This window comes from Rhyacophila brunnea, unplaced genomic scaffold (genome assembly GCF_057557595.1).
Source record: "Rhyacophila brunnea isolate RB1 unplaced genomic scaffold, BYU_Rbru_1.0 scaffold_17, whole genome shotgun sequence".
Classification (NCBI taxonomy): domain Eukaryota; kingdom Metazoa; phylum Arthropoda; class Insecta; order Trichoptera; family Rhyacophilidae; genus Rhyacophila; species Rhyacophila brunnea.
The window spans coordinates 16,998,418-17,017,674 of NW_028232827.1; the positions used below are offsets into that span (position 1 = coordinate 16,998,418).

The following is a 19,257-nucleotide window of genomic DNA, read 5'->3' on the forward strand; positions in this document are numbered from 1 at the left end:
TCTTCATAAATCATCACATTATATTAGTTCCCTTCCCCACCTAGAGTGTGGTGTCATATATGGATGACCCCTAATTCCATAGGTGGCGAATACCAAATGGTATATCGACTCAAATATATATTATAATATATTCACTGCAAAGCAAAACATACGAAACTCCACAGTGTTGATGTTATATTATCAGATTTCTCAACGAGGAACCCATTGAGTAGTTGCTTTCAATACAAAAATACATTATAGAAAATATAACATGCAGTTTTCTGACAGTATTGAAGTCATGCAGTCTGCCACTACTCCACCGCGGATGTAATAATTGAGTGTATTGGTGGGAAAATATATATTTTTTTATGCATAAAAATGTTGGCTCAATATAACTTACCTACTACTAATAAAATTAATGATAATGTATCTACATTGTGCAGTAGAGATAATTTATACATTACGTTAACTGTATTATAGTTGGATACTCATTTTAGTCTAATTCCAACATTAATTATAATCAGTCTAATGCAATAAATATTAGCTTATCATTTTTAATAATGTTAAAAATATGTAATACTTTCATAAATGACAATGTCATTATATTCAGATAATGAAAAAAGCAGGACAAAGCATTATAATATTATTATCACACTGTACATTATAATTACCAATTGCTGAGTGTAATATTTTAACGAATATGCCCTTACTTGTTCACTCGAATGCTTTTTAATCGTCCACAAGCTCTGGCCAATATACTTTTCATACAGCAGTGGCGAAGGATGGAGGTAACTTTGTCAGTCATAATTTGTTTTAGAAATTTAATAAATTGTAGATGGTATTGGTTAGTTTTTAAAATTCTATTAAACCCTGTCTAATCCAATTAGACTTGCTAATAATTTAATAAACTACATATTTCTTTTATTGAACGAATAAGACACAAGATTTGAGAATGTAACACTTTTATATATTGAACATACATAATTTGAAAACAAATAAGTATGACTGACAAAGTGTCTGACTATTTTTGTCTGATCTCCACAGCCTACCTCCATCCTTTTCATACAGTATATCTCATTTTTTTTTTAAATACCTCACATACAACCACCGAATCCACGATAATTCGATACACTTAGATTGCTGTTTGCATTCATACACCTTACAGTACACTTGACTACATCATCTCTTGAGAATAGCCTCTGCAAAGAGTCCGAAATGTCGAGGAAATAAAGAGAGAAGGAAACACGGTGACAGTCCAGAAACTATGCAGCAAAATAATATAATATGTATTTATATATAGAAAAAAATAGACAGTTAAAATTCTCTTGAAACTCATCATCAGGACTTCGACGAGAATTTGACATTATACACGTAAATGTTGTGTAGTTACATATCCATTTTTAGGGGTAACAAATTGCTAGCCTCAGACTGAACTCAATTGGCCAAAAAATAAAATCATACATATAAAACAAATCGTTGAAATATATAAAAATATATGAATTTTATTGTTGAATATTGAACGGCTCGGAAGGTGATAAAAATTAATAGACAAAATCAAGATTTCTTGATAATAATGTAGTATTGGTTGAGTCGTCGTCTTCTTATCAGCCCAAAGTTATGTATGTAAACAACAAATTTAAAATTGCATGTTGCTTTTTTTATAGAAAGCGAACAGGTGAAGAAAATGTGACAGTGATGGAGGAAGATCTCCGACTTTGCACCGTGAAACCTGTCCCCGAAGGAGAAAGGCGTTACTGCTTTGAGGTGTTATCGCCATCAAAGTGAGCATTGCATTTTTATTGTCTATGGTAAATTAATTAGTGAAGTTTGTAATCATAGATGTTGAAGAAAATCTTTTTTACTAGACAACCTAAATAAAATGGGGTGTTTAGTGCAACAGAAGTCTAAGCTTAAAAACTTAAGCTGAGATATTGAAGATTTAAAATGAAAATTCAATTGCAATCATTTTTATTAATCGATTTAAAATTTTACAACAATTATATTTTTGTTTTTTAATAACAATTATAAAATGCACAAATGAGTTCATGGGTGCAACTGCACCTGCGGGCACAATGTTGGGAAACCTTGCTGTATGCTGTCTGTAATCATTTTCTGTAAAGTATAAAGCGTTCTCTACCCAAGTTCTTGTTTATTAGACTCACCACTCTCCGGCATTAACGCTACATTATTTGACTAACTATACCTTTTAATCCTTTCTATGCCGCAATTAGTTAATTGGTGTAATTAACGCTTTCGACAGTTAAACGGTTCAAAAATGAAAGATTTGTGTAATAAAAGAAGGAAACAGTTACATATTTAATTTATTTTATTGCAATTTTCTCAGAAGTCACATATTTGTGTAATAAAAGAAGGAAACAGTTACATATTTAATTTATTTTATTGCAATTTTCTCAGAAGTCACATGCTTCAAGCTGATTCAGAAGAAATGCTGAGTGCGTGGATTGGCGCTCTTCAGAGCGGCATCCGTGTGGCTATCCAGCGCGGAATGAGCACCATTGTGGTTGCCGACACGCATCCTCGCGACCACACTACTTCTGCTAACCATCTCACCAACATCTCTAATCACTATCCCAATAAGAAAGTCAAGTTAGTATTCATTATTTACAAGCATACTGTTTTTCAATTTATGTATGAGTCAGACATCCTGACGAGGCTGACATCCATTTCTTGTAAAAAAACAAAATCTGTTAATACAAAAAACCTCCACCCTGTGGAAGTCCATATGATCTTATTAGGATCGGACATGGTCGGGCAAGCATACATTTATAATACTCACCTCGATTACTGTGAATAATTATTGTCATCCTTAAATAGTAATGTAATTACACACGTGTCAGGTACCAATTAGATTGTTTTGACGCTTATTTTAATAGGTTAATGACATGCTACGTTGCTAGTATTTAAAATTATATTATGTAAAACAAATAATATCTATTGGTCAGCTCGGTGCCTGCATTTTACAGTTTTCCCTAATTTTTTCATACTTATAATGTCACTGCAAACTACTGGAGATTTTATTTCGACAACGAACAAGTTCCTGATCGTATTTACTAAGATAATATTTTTATTTTATATTATTACATAGGCAAATGTGCGTAGTGCCTGAAAATGCCGAACAGTGAAACTTGGGTTACTAAAAATGATTCAAATGGAATAGGTAGTACAAAATTTTAGTCAATTGGAATTTGTGAAATAGGTAATGAATAAAATTAGACAAACATCAGCCTGACAGCATTGACAGAACTTAACAGCTTCGAGCCAATTTGTCACCCCGATTGTCGTGTTGGATCAGGCTATAATAAAAATGTATCTATTTCGTCCATGACTTGATGAAAAGATTCAAAATGAGTTGTCAAGCTAGGGAGTTTATTCTGGGATTTTGGTTATTTTGTATGCTTAATTTCGATTTGCCATTATAGAAATGTGTTCTTTCAGAATGTGGGAGCAGCTACTGAGTATTCCCGGAAACAATGTTTGCTGTGATTGCGGGAGTCCAAACCCTCGGTGGGCCAGTATCAATTTGGGAATCACATTATGCATTGGTAAACCTACACTTCTTTTCATCTATGTGCATTTTTTAACACTACACCAGGCCAAGATGCCCAATTACAGTAGTGAACACGTAATAGAAACATTCAGGCTTGAGAAAATCACCGATTGTTCATAGATTGGTTGTGCCAGATGTGCATAGATAATCCAATGCACATCTGCCAGGCAACTTGCAACGCTGTATGTCTTAGACTTTGCCTACTTCAACCTGTTAAGCTTCAGCATCAGATTATGGGGCAAGTCTAAGGTCGTACCAATTCCCTCAATCCAGTGCCATGCCCTGCGCACCTTGCTATGTCCAATATGGAGCGTGTATATTTCTTATGTAGCATAATAGCAGAGTGGAAGAGAGTCGGTGTTCGGTGCTGAATTAGAGTTTGATTTTATGTTAATTGGTATTTCAGTCGAGTCTTATATCTTGATAATTGTTTACAAATTGATTTAGCAATCGATTTAAATATGGTTTCTAGAATTAAATCCAATATAATTATGAATATAATATATTCCATCTTCACCAGGAGTTAAACAATCCGAAGTGGATCTTACCTTCTCTCCACCTGTCCCTGTCCGAAGTGGCTGGTCTTCGATTCAGTAGGCCAAGCCTACGACACGTCATTTGAAGCTCCATCTAGCTAGAGAAGGCTTGTCCTGCCTTTTCTTTTGCTCCCTATGGGATTGCTTGAGTTTTTATTGTTTTGTTTCAAGAATGCTCTGGTGTTCACCGCTCCCTCGGTGTCCATCACAGCAAAGTGCGATCTTTGACCTTGGACGAGTGGGAGGGCGACGCTGTGAAAGTCATGGCCGAACTTGGAAACCGCGTTGTGAACAAAGTCTATGAGGCAACTGTCACCGAAAACACTGCCGTGATCAGGGCCACTCCTAATTGCTCAGGGTGAGTATTGTACTTAAATATTCTATCATACGTAAAATCACTCATTACACCACATTTACATTATTGCCCATAGATGTGTATCATACTGCAGACATTTTTATACACAATCATATTATTATATGAAAGTAATATGTATGGCTTAATATAAACTGTTTTACGATCTATTGTATTGTTTTCTAAAGGAAACTTTACATCGAGAACTAGTTTATATGACGGGATTTTTTTGGCATAGTTTATAAGAATTAATTTCCATATTTTAATTTTTATTATAATGTTTTCATTTGTTAATAAAACTATTAGCCATTTAAAAAACTGGTTTTTATTAAAAAAATATTTTTTTAAACATATTTTCAGTGTTCTATAAGTCCTTATTACATAATATTAGTATCACATTGTTTAACGGCCCACATGCTCGTCGTAGGTCAAAATTGAGTTTTTATTGTATTTTCAAACCATGATCCTGGACACTCCTTAAACGTTGTAGATAATCTATTTATATAATTTTGAAGCCTTATTATCCTTTATAGTTATTTTAAACATTTGATGACTGCATAAAGTATTTTTGTTACATAAAATAGTATTCTTTTAAACCTCTCGCTCTAATGTTTTAGAATATAGTCATATTTCGGTACATGAATGTGCAGTGGTGTTAAGATTTTTTACATTTATTAATTTTTAATCGCATTTATAAAACCATTAGTATAATTTATGACGAGATTATTTTAGTAAAATATTTACGATAAAAAATTATATTGATAATCTCTGTGATCCCAAATTTGACAAGAATTAGGCATTTTATTATTCAAAAAATTGGCAAGATTAACACATTTGAAGATGATTCTAAAGATACTTATTATAAGCTATGTCTTTGACCATTCAAGTGTGATAAACATCCTACGAATAATGATTGCTTTATAATAATTATTGACCTAAGAATAAGGTAGTGTTTTTTTGAAATACGCCACTTCTTTTGGCATTCCCCAGTGGTTAAGCTACAACATACGGCCGTAGCCATAAATTGACAAACTATAATTAAAGTAGGGAGTAATTTTAATATATTTTAATATATATATATAAGTAAGGAGTTGCTTTATAATAATTATTGACCTTTATCAATATAAGATAATGATAATATAATATTGAGATTATCAATATAATTTTTTATCGTGAATATTTTACTAAAATTATCTCGTCATAAATTATACTAATGGTTTTATAAATGCGCTTAAAAATTAATAAATGTAAAAAATCTTAACACCACTACACATTCATGTACCGAAATATGACTATATTCTAAAACATTAGAGTGAGAGGTTTAAAAGAATACTATTTTATGTAACAAAAATACTTTATGCAGTCATTAAATGTTTAAAATAAATATAAAGGATAATAAGGCTTCAAAATTATATAAATAGATTATCTACAACGTTTAAGGAGTGTCCAGGATCATGGTTTGAAAATACAATAAAAACTCAATTTTGACCTACGACGAGCATGTCCCCCCTTAATTTTGAATTGAATTTGATAAAAATATATTAAATTTAATTAAAGATTGTTTAGTATTTTAAGAGCAATACCAAGGATTCATTCTCTTTCTAATAGTTCTTCTGTTGACATGTTCAATACCTCCGTTCAGGCACGAAAGCACTGCAATTAATGATGTTTTTGTAGTGTAGATACCTACTCAACTCATTATAATTTTGATATGCTGCTTTTTCGTTGTGCTTTTTCTTCTTTTTTTATTAAAAATTAACAATACATTGTATTATTTTGTGTGCCCTGGTTTTATTGTGGTATTTTATGTATTTTGTTTCACAGGTGCATACGCCATTTATAAATATAAATAAATAAATGTCATCAATGTGATTCAAAAGTTTCTTGAAAGTATCTTCTATGTATTTAACACTAAACTACTGTATTAGATCAGGACAAGTTTCATTGAAATATCCTAAGAAGAAAAATCCAAATATTTAATAAACTTTACCTACCGCTTGCGTTTAGGTGGCGTTCTATTAGTAGGCAATGGTTACTAACGGCATATGCCATTGTGGCGTCTGAAAGTTAAATGAACTCTATCTACTGTAGTTATTAGGAAACTTGGTCATTAAAAAGAACGGTTTATCTTTAAATCATTTGTATAAAAATAATTTACTTAAAAATAATAAAGAAAATTGGAAATCACTTCATTATTAATAAATTGAAATATGACCATAGATTTCAAGTCTTTGGCCAATAAGACCATAGAATTTTATGTAAACAAAAATAAAAATTCCAGGTCTATCCGTGAAGCATGGATAAAGGCCAAGTATGTATCCCTGATGTTTATCAGCGAGCTGACAGTGGCTGCGGAGTCTGCCGCTGAAAATGTGTCGCCGAAAGATGATGCCAAGAATCAGGCCAATGCCAATAACAATGCCAGCAGGAAATGGTCGGTTCGGAGAGTTAGGCGCCGGCCCAGATCTCGCCCGCGTAACAGGCAAACTAAGGAAACATCGCCAATCAGTGAACATGAAAATGGTGACAAAGGTAGAGTTGTTTTTCTCAATTCTATTACAGTAAAACCCCGTTAATACGAACGAACACGGTGAATTCAAAATATTTGCTAAAATTTATAAAATCATTGTACACTATCAACCCCACTCTAAGCAACATTTTCTCTTAGCTAAACACACCCCCTTTTGATACACTTTGACACAAAGCGGCATTCACATTTATATACCTAACGGATCACTTCGATACATTATCGTTTGAGAATGGTTTTTGAAACAAATTTGTAACATCGAGTAAAGAAGGAGATAGAACACATGGTAACAACCCTAAAATCTGTTGCAATAAATGTTTATAGATATAACATATTATCTAAGAAATTTTATGTTATTACGTCTCTTAGGAAAAAACTCACCAACATCTTCAAGTGAAGACGTGCAATCTCCAAGTGTGGATACAAGGGACGCACCATCTACAGAGGCAAAGAGGAGAAGCGGTCGCGGAGTATTGCTTATTGGCTCAGAGTTGAGTGTGGCCGACCGGCCGACGGCTATCGCACTGCCAAGTGATCAGGACTCCACCGAAGGAGATGAGTCAGATGAATTTATGGGTAAATACAATTTTAACATGATGACCTGTCACTTGATCAGTTTGATTTGCTCTCCATATGTATGGCTTATTTGTTTTTTCTGATTCGAACAAGAAAACATTGTAAACTTAGTTTCAATGTTATGATGTGTTTACAATTATAATGGAGCGCCGAACAACCATTCACCGTAAAATAGAAAAAATCTGCTAAGAGAACCTCAGTTTTGTGAAAGTTAAAATGAGAAATAGAGATAATTTATTAATTTCACATGACAAATCCCAAATATTATTTTAGTTGTCATTGTTAATCTTTCATATCATTATAGTAATTAGATATATGGTAATAATGTATAAGATATTTCGGTACAGTTCGGTTATGAGGAATACAGCGGAAAACACGTTTTGAAAATAGCCAATATATTGGATTATTTGTTAGGTTAACCCAGTGGTCGGCAAACCGCGGCTCGCGAGCCACATACGGCTCTTTGGCTCCTTGAGTGCGGCTCTGCCACAAATTCCCTCTGCCCTATTGTACATGGCTACAAAGAAGAAGCAAAGAAAAATGGAACACGAAACCCGTGAATTGAAAGTTGAATGGACCGAGACTTTCGCGTTTATTCAAAACTTAAGTGGCCTACCGACCTGTAATATTTGTCTGGAAAAATTGGCTCATACAAGAAGTCACATTTGGAGAGAAACTTTACAATTAAACACGCGTCATTTAGCACTAAATATCCTGTCGGTGATGCAAGGAAGAAAGCAGTTGAGAAACTTTAGAAGAGTCAATAAAAATCAAGTTCTTCATTTAATTATTGAATACAATCTTCCAACAATGTTAATATTGCAATATTGCATGTTTTGTGGTTAGTAAAGTGATTTATAAGAGAAGAAATCAAGAGTAAATTGAGAAGTTGTCTTATTGATGATAACATGGAATCACCAATACTGCCCCCATAAGCAAAAACACAGCTAATGGGAAAAAGTCAATTTTGAGAAAAGAGAGGTTATCATGTTTTTCATTGGTGCTTCATTAAAAGTTAATCAATTTTAATAAATGTTTCAGTTTATAATAGATTATTTAAAAATTGATATTTTGATTACATAAAAATGGCAAAATTACAAAAATATTGATTATAAAACTTCACTATTGTCTTTCTATTTATGATTTTGAATGGAATAATGTCAGTTTCATAAGGAAAAAAACAGTTAATATGTTTTTTTGTTTATAAGTTAAATTGTAATGGATATTTTTGAAAAATGGAGTAGTTATTTTAATGTAATGGTATTTTATTTATTAAATAATATTGGAATGACAATATATATTTTTAAATTACTCCACATGGTGCAACGTACAATTGAGGTTTTGGTACCTATATTAAGGAGAGAAGTTTAAATCAAAAACTTCATATCGTGCTCCGCAGAAGCGATATCAAACGAAATTTTATATTTTAAATGTATTGCCTCTGACGGCTTTGACAATCACCATGTTCTTCATGTAGGGTCTACACCAGTGGTTTTCATGTGTAGCCCTGGTGGCCGCATGCGCCTACCAGCGCCTTACAGAATAATATTTCAAAAATATATTTATAAAATTATGAAATTGGTATTCAATCAAATGGTATTCTATGGAATTTAATACATGACTTGTCTTAAATTTCTTTCCACGCTCAAAAATGATCCATAATGTGTTTTTCTGATGAGATCATATGTGAAATTGTGAAATAGTCCGTTTCTGAGAATAAAGTCAATTCAAAGAGTTGGCAACTGCTGACCTGTTAAATAACATTTAATTACCACATTTAAATATCATGTTAATTATATCTAATGGTCAGTCACAGTGTCAGCACTAAATGAGTTAATATTGACAATTTTGCCTACTACTGTATACTGTGAAAGATTATTCAGTGTAATGCACTTCATAAAAAACAATCGAAGCCAGTTGACAAATGTAAACTTAGAAGCAGCCATGCGGCTCGCATTGGAAAATAGGAATATTGAGAAATTTCCGTTTGCATTATTTTTAAATATCAAATGTTTAGAGACATAAGTACAAATATCATTAATTTAATAAGACCAGATAGTTATAAATGTGTTTTATGATGGATTAAGATTAAAATTAAAACTCATTTAGTGTTAACAATGGGACTGGCGCGTTTTCAGTAGTTGGCCATTAGATATAATTAACATGATATTTAGATGTGGTGATTAAAAAGTAATTGATTGATCATTAACATTTTACTTGCCATTATAATTTCATTAGATTTTGCAGCATTTTGATGTTGAAGCTTATCCAATTGCACACTCTCCAAAATAAGGTTGAGATCTTTTTTTCACGATTCTTAGTCCAATTTCGAACTTAATCACCTTTGAGTCTTAAAATATCGTTAAAACTGTAGGGCAATATGAAGTTAGTGAATGATTAATTTGAGGTTATCTCACTATTACCAGTTACATGCGGTATTACGTTTGTGTAATAATTCTAGAATCATAAACAAAAACAGTAAGTCAGCGTTTTTAAGCAAAAAACGCAGCAAATCGATAGATGTGCTGTGTTTTTGTTTATGAATCATTATTTACTGTTTTGTTGCTTCGAAAAACCTAACATTTTTGCAAAAGTAATGAACACATTATGATGATTTGTATATGAGGCGCCGAGTCGCTAAACTGGCTCCTGGGGGTTTTTTGAGTTTTGAGTAAATCACGAAAAACTGTTATGGGCAGTGTGATAACTTTAAGTGTAATTTAAGTTATTTTCTAGTTTCCGGTTTATATGGAATAGTAAATTAAAACGTCAAATTCAATTTATATGCGCCAATATTCCAAATAAATGCATTTTAATTGTCCGGAGAGCACACTTGCATCACTCGCTGTCACAAGGAGCCAAATTTGTGACTCACACTTTGACGTTACATGTCAATAGAGTCGAGTTTCGCACTTATGGAATAAGGTCGGCCGGAAATGACTGTTCAGTAGCGGGCCGTATTTATTTCAATTAATATAGATATGTTAGAATTTATTTTGCCAAACAAATATTTTCTCACCATACTTACCTACTACACGGTAAATCCTTTTTTACATTGCATCTTTTTAGCATTTATAGCGGTAGGTATGTATGTATGTACATAGAAAAAAAACATTTTTTCAAAATAAAGAATCGTGTTTATTAATGAGAAGCGAGCAAGAAATAACGCAAGTATACCAAATATGTGAATAAGTGATGGTCTCAATAACACATACATATAAAGCATAATCATTGATGATCTAGTTGTTCCAAGGTGGAGAGAGGAATTAAAAGTAGGTAGGTCACTATAAAATTAAAAAGATTTTTTTCTTTCAGCCCCACTGTGTGACATCACTGAAACTCCTTTACAATACTTCACTATAAATGTATCTTGACCAAGTTTCACTGCCTTTCCATAAAATGCAGTATGGAAATGTCTAATATCAGTTCCATTTAATGAACTGCCCTTGAAGTTCTTAGTGTCATGATTACACTGAGGATACTCGGGCAATTTTTTAGATGAATATCTGCAACAAATTATGAAAAATACAATAATTAATAACTTTGAAAATAAAAAGTAAAGATAGAGGTTAATAAAATATATATACAAAAGTATAAAATAATGACTATACTTAGATATTATGTAAATATATATAATGAGATTTATGGCGGTTATCTTAAATCAATTTATTATAAGTCATCAAGTGGTTAAAAAATAATGTCCAATTATTAAAGGTCCCAATATTATTTTTTGAAACGAGCAAAATATGTTAAAAATCTGTACTTATAGATCTCATAATAATTACATCACGCTAAATATACAATATTATGTATCTACGGCATAATTTAAAAAAAGCGTACGAAACAAAAAATAATATTATGAAACACCACTGGATTATTGAAACATCTATAGCAAAAATTAATGTTAGGAATGTCAATTTTTAAATACCTTTCTTGGCGTAACACGTTACATTTCCAGCCAGCTGGATTTCTTAAACGCTTCCTTGATTCTCCTGGTAGAGATTCCGTTACACTTACTAATGAAACATCCATTATTAATTAGTAAAAACAATCAAATAGACGAAGCAAAATCAAGGCTTTCTCACTGCACAGACGCGAACGGTTTGACGCGGTTGTATAGAGATTTTACCGTACGTTTGAAATCAGTATTTGAATGGCGGCGTCTGATTGGTCGGTTAAGAAGAGACAATTTAGCGACTCCATATTTTTTCAAAGAGCGCGCTTGGCGACTCACGTCAATATTCATTTTGATTTTTTGATGAAATTGGGAGGAATTTGAAACTCTCAACTGGAAAAGTCGATAGATCTATCGATAGAGCATCTAAGTACATTCAAAACTCATTTTATCGAAAAATCGCCAGGAGCCAGTTTAGCGACTCGGCGCCTCATATTAAAATAAATGATTTTCTGTTTATTTTGTTATGTAATTATGTTCAGAATTTTATCTAGTATGTCACCTCATACTTACTTTAATTTTTCATTTTTTCCCATTAGCTGTGTTTTTGCTTATGGGAGCAGAATAAGACTTACAATTAAAAACATCAACATACAAACCTGACTTACCCAAACTTTCCAAGGATATGCAAGGCCATTATTCACATTAAGTGTTTGTCAGTCATTGTCATGATTTAATTTTATGGATACCTTACTTATATTTTAATTTTATCAATAAATAAGATCATTATTAAGTATGATATCAAGTTTTATTCAGTGTACCAATAGTTTATAAAAGACTTAAATGTTTAACTAAATTTTATAAAGTTAATAAACAGTCTAACTACATAGGTATATAATTTCAGTTTAAGAAATTTGGCTCTCAAAAGAAATCTCAATTGTTGAACTGTTGATATTTGGCTCTTTTGACTAATGAGTTTGCCGACCACTGGGTTAACCTAACCAAACCTAAACCAACCTAACCTAACCTAAACTAACCCAAACTAACAAATAATCCAGTATATCGGGTATTTTCAAAATGTGTTTTCCGCTGTATTCCTCATAACCGAACTGTACCGATATTTCTATGTATCACAAATATTTTTATTTTACTTTCTTTCTGGGTCAAACGCTTTTTTGCAGTACAGTAGAACCTTGATATAACGGACTTCGGATATAAGAGACAAAATATCCGGTCAAATGTGAAAATTGTTAAAAACATTCTGTTAATGTTATACATGTTTAAACCCAAGTGTCACCGCTTCTAAATAATGTTCTGCGCATGATAATAGTGTCATACCTCTCGCAATCGAATTCATAATGTCGTCCTCCTCGTAGACTGAACATAGCACTGACGTTTGCAACTCTGGCCGCTAATTTACACAGGTGCACAGCAGTTTAATTTGTTTACTCGAAGTGAATGAATGCATTTATTACTCCATTCAATAAGTTTACAATGGTTAAAAGTAGACGAAGGTGACCTGGGAATCACATCATGACTGATTTTCGTAATTTTAGAGAGTTGATTATAAAAACTACCTGACTTTAAAAGTGCAAACAGAACTCGATTCTTTTTTCAAAGCAGAATTACCGAAAGCATGCCTGTCGACATCGAACATTAACGTCACTCCACAATGGGCGTTTGAATATATCATCTGAAGACGAATAAACACGATTTTGTTTGTGTATTTATATAACGGATTTTCGGCTTTAATGGAGTAGTCCGTTATATCGAGGTTCTACTGTACCAAAATAAGATACCAAGTGTCCATTTTTAGTGCATGTAATTGGTTTTGCAGAAGAAGAAGACTTGTCAGCTCTGACTCCATCACTGCTATTATACCGAGCGGCAGGCGCCCACAACCTACCTGTCATGTGCCGTGCGATCGCCCTGCGAGCCGATTTACTCGCCCCCCACCCTCAGCCCGTGCACCATGCCAGGACATCTCTGCACGCTGCTGTCTTGAGTGTAAGTCACCATCATAAGCCTGATTCTATACATTGAGCTGACTCCATCCCTGCTTGAGCTGATTGGATGGTGTATAATTAAATTTGACATTTCATGCATCTCAATCCTGTATCAAAGTAGACATTTGAATATAAAATTTAGCTATAAATCTGTGGAAAGATACTTCCTCACCAATTTTATGTAGGCATCTAAAGGTATGAGTTTTGGATAATAAAAGATATCACTATATAATAATCCACTCTAAATTTAACATAGCAATCACGTAACACTTTACAATTAAGAAGTTAGAATATTATAATATACCAGTTGTTATTTTTTGGGAGTCCAACAAAAGAATATCGATTTTCATATAAAAATTTTCAATAAGAAACAAAAGAAAATCCGTTGGGCAAATTCGAATTTGGCAAAACCTAAAACAAATGAATAATTCTATTTTCATTAAATTGTGACCCACTCAAGACTGCCACTGAATTTAGAGTAGACATAACAATACCTTTATTTTTAAGAATAATCATGTAAAACAAAACACCAAGAAATCTATACATAGGTTATGTAAACAAAGCAACATAATTGAACCGGAATATGAAAATACGGAAAAAGAAAATAATGATCTTGTTACTGATAACCCATACAATCGTCCGATTCAAAAATCAATCCGCCTTCAAAATTTCTAATACGAAATATGTATAAAATTCTATCTACAGTCAAAATTCTTTTATTTATTATACACAAAACACCCGTCTGTATCATACCTTTATGATGTAAAAATATTGTATGTCCAAATAGAGAATTCGAAAAGTTATTCTCTCATTCTAATTATAGTATTATGTATATTTTTCTTTTGATTTTCTATTCATTTAAATCATTCAAATTGGATTTTTTAAAACATACAAAACTGGTTGCAAAACATCCATAGAGTAGGTTGTTTGTCATCGATATGGCTTTTATATATTATGTGTTAAATAATTTATTGTCTTTTCAGGGTTCGGTAATGGCGTGCTCTTACTTATTAATGAATGGATGCCAGATTAACATACAAGATGCTATCGGGAAAACACCGCTTCATTTAGCCACAGAAGCAGGGAATACGGCACAGGTATTCATTTATTAACAAGAGTAACTTTACAGTTTTGGGCCTAGTTTTCCACAAACAGATTTAGAGTGTTTAAGGGGGGACATGCTCGAAGGTCAAAATTGAGTTTTTATTGTATTTTCAAACCATGATCCTGGACACTCCTTAAACGTTGTAGATAATCTATTTATATAATTTTGAAGCCTTATTATCCTTTATAGTTATTTTAAACATTTGATGACTGCATGAAGTATTTTTGTTACATAAAATAGTATTCTTTTAAACCTCTCGCTCTGATGTTTTAGAATATAGTCATATTTCAGTACATAACTGTGCAGTGGTGTTAAAATTTTTTACATTTATTAATTTTTAAACGCATTTATAAAACCATTAGTATAATTTATTACGAGATAATTTTTGTAAAATATTCACGATAAAAAATTATTTTGATAATCTCTGTGATCCCAAATTTGACAAGAATTAGGCATTTTATTATTCAAAAAATCGGCAAGATTAACACATTTGAAGATAATTCTAAAGATACTTATTATAAGCTATGTCTTTGACCATTCAAGTGTGATAAACATCTTATGAATAATGATTGCTTTATAATAATTATTGACCTAATAATAAGGTAGTGTTTTTTTGAAATACGCCATTTCTTTTGTCATTCCCCAGTGGTTAAGCTACAACATACGGCCGTAGCCATAAATTGACAAACTATAATTGAAGTAGGGAGTAAAATGATATTGACGCGCGTGTTTGAACATGTACCGTTTAAAAAAAAATAAAAAAAAATTCGGTTAGGTACATGTTCAAACACGCGCGTTAACATAATTTTACTTCCTACTTTAATTATAGTTTGTCATTTTATGGCTACGGCCGTATGTTGTAGCTTAACTACTGGGGAATGACAAAAGAAATGGCGTATTTCAAAAAAACACTACCTTATTCTTAGGTCAATAATTATTATAAAGCAATCATTATTCATAAAATGTTTATCACACTTGAATGGTCAAAGACATAGCTTATAATAAATATCTTTAGAATCATCTTCAAATGTGTTAATCTTGCCGATTTTTTGAATAATAAAATGCCTAATTCTTGTCAAATTTGGGATCACAGAGATTAGCAATATAATTTTTTTATCGTGAATATTTTACAAAAATTATCTCGTAATAAATTATGCTAATTGTTTATTAAATGCGTTTAAAAATTAATAAATGTAAAAAATCTTAACACCACTGCACAGTTATGTACCGAAATATGACTATATTCTAAAATATTAGAGCGAGAGGTTTAAAAGAATACTATTTTATGTAACAAAAATACTTCATGCAGTCATCAAATGTTTAAAATAACTATAAAGGATAATAAGGCTTCAAAATTCTATAAATAGATTATCTACAACGTTTAAGGAGTGTCCAGGATCATGGTTTGAAAATACAATAAAAACTCAATTTTGACCTTCGACGAGCATGTCCCCCCTTAATATTTTACAATCGCATCATCGAGGCTCAGTTCCTATAATATCAAGGCATTAGTACTATGTTTTATTAATGGCATTATAATACTTAAAACAAATAAAGATTAAAACCTACATGTTTTTTTATTAATGTAGGTTTGCCTTCTTTTACGGCACCGAGCTGACCAATCGCTGACTGACAACGACGGCAACACACCTCTGGATATCGCAGTAGAGAATGCCAATGCTGATATTGTTACCCTGTAAGTTTTTAATGTAGTAAAATGTCAATTACCAAATAATTCCAATTTTTCAAAAATTTTGATTTGATTTGAAATTAGAATATTGTCTCTTGTAAAGTTCTATTATTTTAGTAAGATGTGATGGTTTCTTATTGTCTCTTGCAAATTAAATAAGATTTCTTTCAATTAATAATCAAAATTTAGTTCCAAAGTGACGTAAAGTCTCTGAAGCCGTGTTTGAATCAAAGAATTTGGACTGCAGTCGAACTTGGTTATTACGAGGAAGATGGGACCGACTGAATTTGCTTGTTATAAGCATTACTCGTTATATCGTTATATAACATATTTCGCGCCACGTTCTATTTAAGCATAGAACATAAAAAATCTGAAAACCATTGTAAAAATCCCCGAAGCGAGCATGGCATTCATAAACTATAAAAGAAGTTGTTTATTGTAATGAAATGCTGAGCCGCCGGCGCTGGTGGGTACCTACTGATTTCACAAAGCTTGGATTTTTTACATGCAATTTCAACCATATGCGTGGATACTTTTTCAATGTTGTCGGCGAAAACACCAATTAGGTACTTAGACACTTAACTAGTGTCATAAATGTAATCCGATCCCGGTGGCATCGGTCTAGTTAACTGCCCGGTCGGATTATATTGCTCAGGGTCGAAGATGTTGTTTTTAAACAATCAACACATTAACAGTTTTGCTCGGTATACACGAAAAGTAGCTCGTTATAAAAGTGAATAAATGTATGGAGAAAATCATAAACTAAAATTTCAACGAATGTATCCTCATTACATCCGAGATCTCGCTATTTCCGTGATGGTAATAACCAAGTTCGACTGTATATAGTAAGTAGTACATAGTCTATGACATTTGAATGTGTTTTTTCGAACGAATGAAGCATGGTAAAGTCTCAAGATTAAGAATCAATGGTTTCGGTTTTATCTCCAGCTCTTGAGTAAAATATACATATCCTTATGATTATCGTTTATTTCCTTATTCAGATTACGTCTCACCAAATTGAACGACGAAATGAAGGAATCAGATATGGGAGTGATGGGTGATGAGACTTACAATGAAGTGTTCAGGGACTACACACAAATGGCGCACTCCCATCCCGAGCGGCTGGTGAGGCCCAGCCACCGAGACAGCTTGTCCAGCGACACGGGAATAGAAGATACCGGATAGTGCTGAATGTTTATGATTCTTACCAACGCTGTAATCAATTGATTTCTATTAAAATGCCTCTCATTGTGGGCACTGTGTACGCTGTGTGACGCAAATATGGTTTCAAATGATAATTTGAATACAGAATTAATAAAATTCCGAGTCATCGAAAAGAATTAGTTAATTTTGAATGTTGTTTTTGTTTATTTGAAAATATACTACATTTTTTTAATAATAGATGCACTTATTAAAGGATTCAGTAACCATTGATCCAAATATAATTTATTGATTAATTAACTTGTATGGCGGCGCCACCGCATTACTAATGTAATGATGAGATATTAAGTTTTACACGAGAATAATTTCGACAAGAACAAAACTTAATGAAATGACGACATAACTACGGATTCTCCTTTGCACACGACCGTGTAGTAAAAGAAATGTGGCAATACAATGAATTCAGATAAATATATTTTTTAAATATTTGAATGTGTTGTGTTATAGGTAAACGAAAGGTCTGCCCAAATATAGTCTTCTCTTGAAATATAAATATACATACCTTACACATACGTAAGGAATTACTTTAGTATATTTATTAACTCTGAATTTAGTCAATTACTTATGAATTTTGTTCTTTTACCATGACGAAATTGACTTAATCCAACATATTTTGTATCTTTGAAAGCTCTTCTAAAAATAAAATTTATAGTGATTATTTATAACTCATAAAAAGAGATCTGATTAATATAAACATTTAAATGTATAAAATGTATTGTGTCGTTATTTTTATATAATATATTTTACAATATTAGATTCAACTGTATTTTTCAGAAAATATTTTAAATTCAAATGCATTAATTTGTGTAACATTCCATTTTATTTTTGTATTGTTATTGAAATAGTTGTTAAACTGCAGTCATATAAGATGCGAATGCTTATTCTTAAAGGATGTTTTGAGTATGTTTTTATCTAAAATAATCTATTACTTTTGAAAATCAAATTTACTATAGAAATCATGGCAATCAAAAAAATTAAAACCTATCCGCCATAAGAAGTCAGTTCGAAGCTAAATCGGACATGCTGTCCCTGTCTTACGTCATATGTAACATTTATAAATCCATCAATCATGTAGTCTAACTATGATTTCTTGATACTGTCCTTTGGTAATTTGTTTTATCTTAATTGATGACTAAAGCTCGAAAGCACCACAAATACAAAATAAAAACTGTTAAAATTAAAATACGAGGGTAGTCCCAGAAGTACCCGACCTAACAAAGAAAACACAAAAAAATTGTGAAAAAATATCTTTATTTCTCTACATAGTCTCCTTTTAGGTTGATACACTTTTCCCAGCGATGTTCAATAGCTTCGATACCCTGTTTATAGTGAGAATCGTCGAGCTCCTCAAAATAGCCATCAAATGCAAACTCCACCTCTTCATTGTTGGCGAATCTTTTACCACTGAGCCATTTTTTCAAGTTTGGCAACAAAATAATCCGAGGCGGCTATATCTGGCGAATAGGGTGCGTGAGAAAGCAATTCGAACTTTAACTCATTGATTTTGGCCATCGCGATAACGGTAATGTGTGAACTGGTACATTGTCTTGATGAAACAAAACTTTCTTTTTCGCTGAATGCGGACGTTTTTTTCTTGATTTCATCACTCAAACGCTGCAATAAGTTCGCATAATGCACGTCGTTGATTGTTTTTCCTTTCTGAAGATAATCAATGAGAAATATCCCACCGCATCCCAAAAAACTGACGCCATGACCTTGCTTGCAGATGGAACTGTCTTCGCCTTCTTTGGAGCCAATTCTCCCCTTTCAGTCCATTGTTTTGACTGTTCCTTCGTCTCTGG

General features: G+C 32.3%; 1 protein-coding gene across 3 annotated transcripts in view; it reads left to right on the forward strand.

The window, feature by feature from the left end:
• CenB1A (Centaurin beta 1A) overlaps nt 1–18,607 on the forward strand; it is a 32,121-nt gene extending 13,514 nt beyond the window's left edge. For 2 of the 3 annotated variants that reach the window (XM_085944794.1, XM_085944796.1), the window contains 10 exons: nt 1,644–1,760; nt 2,395–2,586; nt 3,436–3,542; nt 4,255–4,441; nt 6,717–6,967; nt 7,332–7,538; nt 13,271–13,440; nt 14,423–14,536; nt 16,134–16,240; nt 17,236–18,607. In XM_085944794.1, coding sequence (XP_085800920.1) covers nt 1,644–1,760; nt 2,395–2,586; nt 3,436–3,542; nt 4,255–4,441; nt 6,717–6,967; nt 7,332–7,538; nt 13,271–13,440; nt 14,423–14,536; nt 16,134–16,240; nt 17,236–17,419 — 1,636 coding nt within the window. In that variant the 3' untranslated portion in view covers nt 17,420–18,607. Of the gene's footprint in view, nt 1–1,643; nt 1,761–2,394; nt 2,587–3,435; nt 3,543–4,254; nt 4,442–6,716; nt 6,968–7,331; nt 7,539–13,270; nt 13,441–14,422; nt 14,537–16,133; nt 16,245–17,235 lie in introns of those variants that run through there. The other variant, XM_085944797.1, reaches the window with a different exon arrangement.
• Nucleotides 18,608–19,257: the final 650 nt, after the last annotated feature.